Source organism: Parus major, chromosome 13 (genome assembly GCF_001522545.3).
Source record: "Parus major isolate Abel chromosome 13, Parus_major1.1, whole genome shotgun sequence".
Lineage (NCBI taxonomy): Eukaryota > Metazoa > Chordata > Aves > Passeriformes > Paridae > Parus > Parus major.
In genome coordinates, this window is record NC_031782.1 from 15332458 (window position 1) to 15342869 (window position 10412).

Here is a 10412-nt window from a genome sequence, read left to right on the forward strand (position 1 = left end):
AAAGGTCTTACTTCCAGGATCTTTAGTTATGCAGCATGTATGTAATGATGACAGTATGCTGAAAGGCTGTGGATCATTTTAGGCAGAGGAGAGGGTTTTATGAAGAGTTTCTCAAATATTCTGTTTGAGACATGAATTTATACACTAGTCTGTGCTATACACCATTAGTTTGGTGGTTGTTTTTTTAAAGAAGTGGTGCACTTAATCACTCTCTGAAAATACTCAGTATTTTGGCTTGCTTTGCCATTCATAGTTACCATAAACTGGGGACTAAAACTCTGTGAGCTTCTCAGTTAGCTCAGTGATATTACTGGCACTCAGTTTGCTCTTAGATCTTTGCTTGAAAATGTATTAGTATTATTTTCAAATGTCTTTTTCCCAGATAGTCACTGAGTACTGTGCTGAGTTGCTTTGTGATTCAGGAAGGCAATTTCAGCCCATTGGGGCTCAGTTTGCCACAGACTGTCAGAAACTTTGAGAAGAGTTCAAGTGGGTTGTTTATCTATAAATAGCACTCAAATGTTACTTGAGTTTTTGCCTTCCTGCATCTCTGTTGTGCAGGGGGATAATATCCTGGAGTCAGTCTTCACAGGAATGTGGTGCTTTCCCTTCCTTTAGGTTACTCAAAAAGCAGAAAGTAATTCTTCTCTCTTCCCCTTGTCCCACTAAATAGGTGGAGTGTCTGTAAAGTAACTTGATTTCAAGGGACTCAAGCCCTAAAGAGGATGAGACACAAAATACTGAGCTGAGTTAGAATGCAAGAAGTCAAAAACAGGAATTCTGTGCACCTTTCTCAGTATGAATCTTTTTTTTTTTCTTCTCTTGATGTTTCTCAGGGATATGTGAGGTTTTTCTTTGGTCCGTACCCTCTCACTGTGGATAGTGCCATTTCCATGTTCCTCCTTCCCTAGTTTCAGTAGCAGTCATAGCTCTTTGACATCTATCTTTCAGATTCTTGGAGCCAAGAAATTGTCAGACTTGAAATGAGAAAATCTTTCTTTCTGATAAGCCAGGAGAGGGAGAACCAGGAAATGAAGATTAATTGCCAACTATTAGCTGTGATATTTTTCTGTAAAATAATTAAATTAAATGTGTACATTTTTCCATGTTTGATGGCACAAATTAAAAAATTTGTAGCTTTCTTTACAGAGGTCATAATTTCTGCTTCTGGATCACTTAGCAAGTTGCCACCTTTGTAGTTGTATGGATAAATATTGTATGCACTACAATCTTAGGTCAAAATAAATTCCCCAAGAGTGACTTAGGGGTTTAAAACCACTTTGTACAGGCACACAGAAGCATTTAGATTATTTCTTCTCTTCTTTGACATACAGGAGTGTCCGAGCTGATGCCCAAAGCTCGGAATTTGAGCGGAGCTCCTGTGATTCTGGGTGGGTGATGGCAGGTCCCTGTGCCTGGTGCCACTGGATGTGCTGGGATGTGCTGGGATGCTCTGGAATGCTCTGGAATGTGCTGGGATATGCTGGGATGTGTGTGCTCACGCTCTGCTGGGCAGCTGGGAGCAGGTGACTGCCCGGCTCAGGAGATGTGCTGACACTGCTGTTTAACTGTGTCCAAACAAAGCCAGGCGAACAATTCCGCCCGTGGCTGAAGTTTTCCCTTAGCTAATCACAGCAAAGTTGGCAAGCGTGATACAACCAGCAGAGCATTTGTTTAAAGTCTATAAGTATAAAATGGGCTTGAATGCTCTGGTGCTGCAGCCCTGGGGAAGGTGTGGAGGGTTTGTGGCAGGAGGAGATAGCGAGGGAGGGAAGAAAAGACTGGCAAGGGAAGAAGCATTGGGCACCCAAGTAGTTTGCTGTGGTTTTGCTGCTGTGGCAACTCATTCTGGGTTTTTGCTGTCTTTTATCTGTGTTAAGGGTGGGGAAAAAATTAATTAAAAAAAATCCCTGACTTGGTCATTCAAAAAAATTTCAAAACTAAGTGCTAAGCTCCTATTTAACTGTGATATCCAGTGTAACTCCCATTTAATCCTAGCAAAGCACCAGAGCAAATTCAGGTTTTTCAGAGTCATGTCGACAAACCACTGTTTAATCTGATTCTTTTCCTTTAAAATTTGAATTAAAGTTAGTACTGTGTTTTAAATATTTTTCTCAAATCTTACATTTTCTTGCAATCAAAAACAAGTTGGGAAGATCTTAGTTGCCAATGGGTAAGAATGCTTTTTCCATTAAAAAAAAATAAAAACCAAACTAGAGCAAACCCCAACAATTTAGTGGAGCTGGTAGAAATAGTTATTCTCAGACAGAACTGGCAGTTGTTTTCACTGTGATATTGCTTCTGTCCTGATTGTAGTTGTTGTTTTAGAACACAAGGTAACCTAAGAGTCAGAGCTCTCACCCACCTGCTGTGAGATGGGTGGAAAATCTGCTGCTGCTGAAGTACATCTGTAATCAGGACACCAGAGTAATCCATGATACTTCCATATAAACTATATGCAATAGGTCTGTGGGATCAAAGTGCATTTGTTTGAGTGATCAGCATGGTTTTCTGCACATATATGATGAGTGTGTCTGCAAGTCATGGTTCCTGTAAGGAGTCAGCAGGGTGGAGGGTTGCATCTGGGAACTTGTTGCCTTGTAATGAGGCAAATGTTTCTTTGATAGAGATTTAATAGAAACAAAATCTTGAAAAATTGAAAGGTTGAATTTCTTTATGAAGATGCTGGATTAGGAAACAAACATTTGGAACAAACATTGTGAATGAGTGATGGGAAGGTGAGTGAAATGGGTGAGGTTGTTTAATGGCTGTTTGATGTCACAGTCAGGCAGTAATCTTGTTCCTGCATGGTTTTCTCTCCTCTTACCAGTTCTGGAGATGCCTAGAAAGATCTTTTGCTAGTCAGACTCATCTTGCTGTGCTGTGCTCCCTCTTCTTTCCCCCAGTGCAAGGGCAGTGGGGAAAACATGGGGAGAGGAGGAGCACAAGGTCATCCTTCTGGAAGTGGCCAAATGTTAGATTGGCACAGAAATACTGATGTTATTTTAGCTTTAGGAAAGGTAATTTAATGTTCATACCTGAGAGAAAATGGATGCCTAATGAAAGCTTGGAAAAAGTCAAACAGACAGAAAAATTGAGAGTTCTGCTGTAGCAAAGTCTGGCATGGTCAGGATTTTAAATAAGATGAGGAGTTTTGAAGAGGTAGCTATGTGGATAATTGTTCTGGTATTATTCTCTCCTATTTGACCTCTCATATGGTAACAAATCTCTGCTAAAAGGTTTAAACCCATCTTTTATTTCAGTGTTCTAAGCTAAAATATGTCTGGTGTGATAAATATTCCATATCTGTCAAATACCTGTATTCTTCCTTGCATTCTGAAAACAAGGGAATGGTGTGGATTGGGTTGGTGGAGAGGAATTAAATAAAGTTGCAGACTATTTGGGAAGATTGGGATTTTTCTAGAAACATCTGTAAGTCTATGTAAAGCTGTTTTTCATTGCTTTATTTGCTTACTGGGTTTCCAAGCTTTACTGAAAATGGAAGTTGGTGGCTGAGGTAGAGAATTCCCTGACTAAGTAACCCTTATTGAAGTGACGTGAGACTAAATTGAAATCTAAATTTATAAATTAAAACCTAATGGATCTAATTTCTCTAAAGAAATATTAATGAATATTGACTAGTTAATCAAGGATTTGTGTTTGTGTGGAATTTAAAATTAGTTTTCAGAGTGTGAGACATTTAAGCACACTAATGTAAAAGGAGATGATCTCAAAAAGGAGCTCTTGCCATCAAAATGGTACTGAAATAACAGTAAGAACTAATTGTAGCTGGAGAAGTACTTCCTGGCTTTTGATTCTAGAAAAGGAAAATCTCACAGCTGCCATGCTGGAAAGAGGAGAGAATGTGGTGGATATTGCTGGCTCCTGTTCTCACAAGTGCATTGAAATAGAGGTAAAATGAAGTGTAATATTAAGAGTTTGTAGTGTCAAGTAAGTGAAAATTGGGAGCTGGAATTAGGGGAGGTTTCCTCTAAAAGGTGTGTGCATATTATAATGGCCTTTCAGGTATTTTCAGGCATCTCCTTTCACTTTTGAATATTGCTGGTGGGTATTGTGGATGATTTCCTATTATGTTTCGAGTGTGGCTTTGTGAAGAAGGGCTATTTTGAGATAAGGATCATGAAATACAGTCCAGGAGAATAAATTTCTGCTTTTTGCCAGAAAATGCTTAGCAGATGATCTGAACATGATTTTTCAGATTGCATTGGAAATGTCATTTTTGAGTGTCACAGTTTGTTGTCAGGAATATGATTTGTAGCAATTGAGAACTCAGCTGCTCTTGAAGTCTATGGGGAGCTGTGATGGTGACACATGAAATATTGTAAAATGTTAATTAATAAAATTTAAAAAAAAACCCTCAAGCTGTAGCTCTTAATTTCATGCTAAATGAATTTTATTTAGCATGTCCAAATACTGATTTAGAAGAAGAAAAATAAAAATTGCAGCCAGTGAATTCTGTTTGTGCCATGCACTTGGTGAGACAGGAAAATAGTTTTATAGTGAAAATTTGTATCACATGTTTATAAAAGGATATGTTCTCCTGTGAAATGCAGATACACCAGGGCTGGTGGAGGTACAGTGAGTTTTCTTTGCTCTGGAGCTGAGCTGAGATCAGACTATAACTGTGATTTTCAGTGGTAGTGATTCCAAAGGCGTGTGCTTGGCTTGGAAGGACTGAAAGCCTCAATATAGTTTTTTTAGTGTTTTAGAAAACAAAGCTAAAATAATCCCTATAGTATCAAACTATTCCATGTCTGGGAATAGTAGTGTTGAAATGACCCACTGAAAAATGGAGAAGCATTCTGGATGATGCTTTTCTCAAAAAAAACCCAACAAAACTTACCCAAAATTCCCAAATGGCATTGTTCAGTCTATATTCTCACTTAAAACAGTTCTTTTCTTTTTTCTACAAGTAGACTTCCCTTGTAATTCTAATGTTCTTTAGCTTAGTGTGAATTGGGGTTTTTTTTAATAACACTTCATATGAAAGTTTTTAAAAGCATATGAATTTTAGATGATGAGTGCACTGGAATGAAATATTAGTATTTTCTAATATCTTTACCCAAAGAGCACTATTCAATATGTGGCTTTTGCCTTGAGGACTTTAGCCTGAGCAATCAGCATAGAAAAAGCTACATGTAAATATTTAAAATATATTCAAAAAATTGTAAATATATTTATGTCCCTCATTCTGATGCTGCAAATTAGATATCTTAGTGCAGTGAAAATTGCAAATGACTGTCCCTTTTGGTTTGCTTGGCTTTGGACTACTCTTTAAAAGCAAATGGAGGATTCTTTTCTTTGGTTTACTGGCCCTGAAACTGATGTAATATGAAATTTATTTTTGGGAAAATTTAGACATCATCAGAGAGGAACCAAGTGCACACTTTTTTTTTTTAGTTACACAGACAGTGTGTAACTTTGCCACTTAGCCACCTGAGACCTTACAGAACAGCATGTGTTCAGTGCTGCTTGTTGTCTTGTCTTGTAGCAGCTGTGTGATGTGCTGCAGTCACTACTGCTCTGGTGGGGCCACTGCTCACTGACACAAAGCTGTGGCTGTTCCTTTGGACAGTCTGGAACTTCTCAATTCCCCTGAATGGAGATTCCAGTAAAGAACCTAAAATAAAGTTCCCTCCTGCTCCATCCTTGAACCCTCTTCACGTTGTTTGAGGCGCTATTTGTACACCAGGCTGATGAGAACAGATTCCTGACATACTGTAAAAAAGATAAAAGACTCATTTCTGGGCCATGATTCTCATTTTGGACTTCTTTGGGCCTTTTAAAGCTGCCCACATTTCCATCACAACCTGTCTTTGGGGTGTGTAAGCCCTTAAGGACCCCCAGCTGATTCTGTACAAACTGAAGTTGAATTAGACTTTGGGATGAACATGAGGGCATAAATTGGATGTGTTACAAGTCAATGTCCTCCAGTGTGTGTTAGAACATGCAGTGTGCTGGAACTGACAGGGAAAGAGCACAATCACCACTGAATCTGCAGGGCTTTGTGAGGATCTCACAGTATCTCTTGGATATGTTGATTTTTTTGGAGCAGTCTCCTTTGATGTTCAAAGTATATGTTGACACTAGCTGTGTGTCCTATGAGGGACTTAATTGTGTTTTCCAAAGGCACAAACTTGTTGGCATTTTTTTTTATTATTTTTATTTTTTTGAGGAAATATCTGTATCTCTGACTTGTTAAACTCCAGTCACACTGAGAAGTTACCAGCTCATTTCAGGTTACCTTAAAACTCTAACCTTGGTAGTTACAAGGTGGGAATACCCTGATGAGTCTGAAAGTCAACAAGGAAATTGGAGTGTTGGTTATAGGAGCGTAGGTGTGTATCTGATGAGCAAGCTTGTCCCTTGAAAGGTGAGTTCCTTGTTCTAATACACCTCTGTAATCAACTTCAGGCTAATTTAAATAGTTCAGTAATATGGCATTAAGGTGTGGAACATCTGGCATTATCTGGCCCAGAGTTCAGTCATTGACCTCTTCCATTGTTGGGTAGTGCTGCTGGCCTTGTTCCTGCTGGGTTTATGAGCAGCTGGCACATGGCTCCAGCAGCAGATGTTCAGATGAAGAGCTGTCCACTACACAAGATGTGAAGAAGTGTCTGGCTCATCTCATCTGAAGATGTGTGGGCCCTGCAGTGGCCCTGCTTCCCCCTGCACAATACACCACTCTCTGTTCTTCCAATTATCTATTGTTCAGGAACATCCTTATGTAATGACTTTCAGGGCCACTGTTCTTAGGTTTTTGGAAGGCACAGGCTTTACAGTAATTCCATCCAAGCTAGTTTTGAATTCACCTTTTTGGTCTTTGCATGGCAGCTGGTGATGAATGAAGGCATTTCCTTTTGGCTTGCTTAAGAACATATTCTTCATAATTTTGGTGTTAAATGTAACCTTGCATTAGAAACGTCACCCTCTCTGTAGGATTAATGACTGTGGATTGTTCTCAATAAAACACAATGAGTCCCATATTCTCTTTTCAGACTAAAACCTGCAACAGTGATCAGTCCATGTATTTGTTGGATGGGAGGTGGCAAGAATAACTTTGGCTCAGATCCTGCATGTAAATCAGACTGCTGGAGTCCCTTGTGTTATGAGAGTGACACAAGAACAAGTGGTTTGCACACAAAATTAAGTAAATTAAAGATTAAAAGACACATGAGTATTACAGCATTGAGATTCTGGTATAGTCATCCCAAATCATAGCAAAATAAAAACTTAAAAATTTTTGTTATATAGTAAATTACTGAGTATAATGTGTAAAAGGGGAGTGAATGAATGTGTGTCTGCAGTGGTAATTCTTGTAGTCTGTCTCCCTTTGACTCCAGCCAGCCAAACAAATGTCAGCTCTGATGTCTTCTGTGACTGTCAATTAGTTTTGGCATGCACAATATAAAAATATGAAATTAAGAGCAGGGGATGGCACCTGGATTGAGCTCTAGCTTGTGAGGTAAATAAAAGACACCTTCCACTTACCCTCTGAAAGGCCTTGGTGTGGTTATAATTCATTTTTTGGATTAAAGTCCAAAACTGGAGTGAGCTATAAGTGTGCTTTGAGCATCCAGGAGGAAGAGCCAGTGGCCTGTGGTTGGTGACTCCTCCAGGAAACCCACCATCTATGAAAACAGATACTTGAGAATAGGAGAGCTGTAGTGGGACAAGTTAATTTGTCTTTAGCAGGCATGGGAGATCTGTGGTGTGACTTCTGCCTTCAAAAATCCCAGGTATGAATGCCACAACAAACTTCTAAAACAGAGACAGTCTCAAGTGTAGATCCTGCTTGTCCAGCTTGTCAGTTCTATGCCTTGGAGAGCTGAAATGATGGAGATACCCAGTGTGGCTGGAGATAGCCAGGTCATGTGCCCTTTTGGGTTGTGTGGGGTTTTGATGGTGGTGTTGGGTTGTTTTTTGTGTTGGTTTCTCTTGGCTGGACTTCGTATTTTCCACTTCTTTTGTCAACAGTACAGCTGTTAGCAGCTCCTTCAATTAGACCTTTTTGAAGTGGAGGGAAACTGCAGCTGTGTTGCTCCTTGTAAGCTAAATCTGCACATTTTTAGCCTTTGCTCAGGGGTCCTGTGGATTTCTCTTGAGCACTTTTCCATGTTGTTTACCATGGTGTTCAACTTTGGTTGCAGCAGTCCCAGATGAAGCCTCAGTGCAGAGTTGTGAAGACTTAATTCTTTGTCTTTCCTTCAGCAGTGCTTTATGTACACTGCAATGCAGCGTAAGCCAGCACTGCCACCAGAAATAGCCTGTGTAAACATCTCAGCAGTTACTCGTGAGCCATCCTGGGGAAGCAGAGCTGTGGAAAATCTGTCACTTTCTCGGTGTATTTGGTACTAAATGGATGTCCTGACCCAGTTTTGCAGTGACTGTCCCCCACTGTCCCTGCTGCTCTGGCTGCAGAGGTGACAGGACTTCCAACCCTTTACACCATCAGCAAATCCCGTTTCCATGAATACATAAAGCCTGAGCTGTGGCATTTGAGGCTTGTTATAACCTCACTATATTTAACAGCAATGGCCACAGGGGTGACAGCCTCGACAGTTTGGAGGTGGAAGGGGTCATGTGGCCAGTGGCCTCCAAGTGTCCTGGCCCCTCATTTTTGTGCTCTGATTGCCCTGGACTAGCCAGGCTTCCAACCCAGACAGATGGAGGTGTGATTCCTGATTTTTTTGCGGACTGGGCGATCAGTTATAAATCAGTATTCATAGCCCCTTGGCAATGCTGAAGGGATCCAGATGTGGGATGTAAGAGCCAGGGAGGAAGGACACAAATCTTTTAAGAACCTCCATGGTTCATTTCCATCAGCTGAGTAAACTGCTGCACCCCAGGGCAGGTGTCTGTCTCAATGGCAGGAGAAGGATTCTCCATCATGTCCAGCACCACGTTCCAGTGCTGTCAGCCAGCACCTGGAGCACTGCAGCAGCCATGCAGGGTAATGTCACACAGTGCCTGGTGTGTGCTGGCATAAAAGTTCAGGGTGGAGAAATTTGGTAAGTATTATTCTTACATTATTGAGAAGCAAGTTGGATGCTCTCAAACTGGGGAAATATGTTGTCTGAAGACAACTTTCAAACTTAAAATATGATTTATTCTGTAATAATTACAAGCTAGGTTGTGGGAAATGTGGTGTAAATCAAACCTGCAGAGATATGTACATACGAAATAGAAAATCTTCTGAGGGATAAGGTGCCTTATTTCCAGAGGTTTGTATCTAATTTGACCCTTTTTAACAGCTAAGGAATTGAAAAGTTACTGATTCATGACTGGTGAAGGTGGCTGATCTATAAACCAGTAACCATTCACTTTTTGTAGCCTGTGAAATGGATTAATTTATTTTTGGGTTATTTGTGGATGGCTGAAAGGTGTTTGTGCTGTTTACACATTTGTACATGAAGATACAAGCCCTGCCCACACTGCAGGGATTGTTTGCACATCTTGAATAGGCTGTGCTTAACTATGAGGAGTAAAACCTGTGTGGAGTAAAACTTGAGCAAAGAAACTGTTACAAAAAAAATAACTGTCAAGTTCCTTGAATCTAAGCATTTCTACTGTGTTATGTCTGTGAAGGAGAGGCACTAATTTCAAGTATACTTAAAATAGTTGAAATTTCATTTTTAACTTTTGTTCCTCTAACTAGAGCTGTTTAGAGTGGTGAATTACTGGAATTTAAATTAATAAATGGTAAAGCTTTTCCTGCTCTTAAAAAAAAAGAAATAGAACTCAGTCTGCTTTGTTTTGGGTGGGAAAGGAGTAATAAGTGTTTTAAATAGGAAAATTCTTCACATTCAGAAAATATAATTACGCTTGTTTCCCAAACTTCTGGTTTTGGGCTTCAATGTCTGGATTTACCCTTAATACAGCAATATGGTGGTTTTTGGGGTTCCCTTAAGTTCTTCAAAGGTATGAGTTGAGACTTGGGAACAAGTAACAAAGCTGCCAGTTGAAAGATATGGGGTTTTTAATTGCTGTATTATAGTTAATTAAATATTCAGGTCTTGGGCAAATGTTAGCAGATAGTTTAAAGTAGCTAATTATATGGCATGTTTGCAAATGATTTTTAACTAATAGTGCATGTGGCTGAACTCTAAAACAGTGTCTTTGCATTTCTTTTGTGTGACTTTCATACTAACCCGACTGATGAACGAACGTGCACTGAAGGAATTGGTAAATTGTCCACTGCCGATGGCAAAGCCTTCGCAGATCCCGAGGTTCTCCGGAGACTGACGTCGTCCGTCAGCTGCGCGCTGGACGAGGCGGCCGCCGCGCTGACGCGCATGAGAGCCGAGAACAATCACAACAACGGCCAGGTGGACAAGTATGTACTGACCACAGCTGCTTCCCCAGCTATGGAATGGGATTTCATTTCAAAT

General features: G+C 40.1%; 1 protein-coding gene across 15 annotated transcripts in view; it reads left to right on the top strand.

Moving 5' to 3' along the window:
• Positions 1–10412, top strand: part of ANKHD1 (ankyrin repeat and KH domain containing 1) — a 99855-nt gene that overhangs the window by 24093 nt on the left and 65350 nt on the right. For all 15 annotated transcript variants that reach the window (XM_015641767.3, XM_015641773.1, XM_033517763.1 and 12 more), the window contains exon 3: positions 10201–10357. In XM_015641767.3, coding sequence (XP_015497253.1) covers positions 10201–10357 — 157 coding nt within the window. The remainder of the gene's footprint in view (positions 1–10200; positions 10358–10412) is intronic.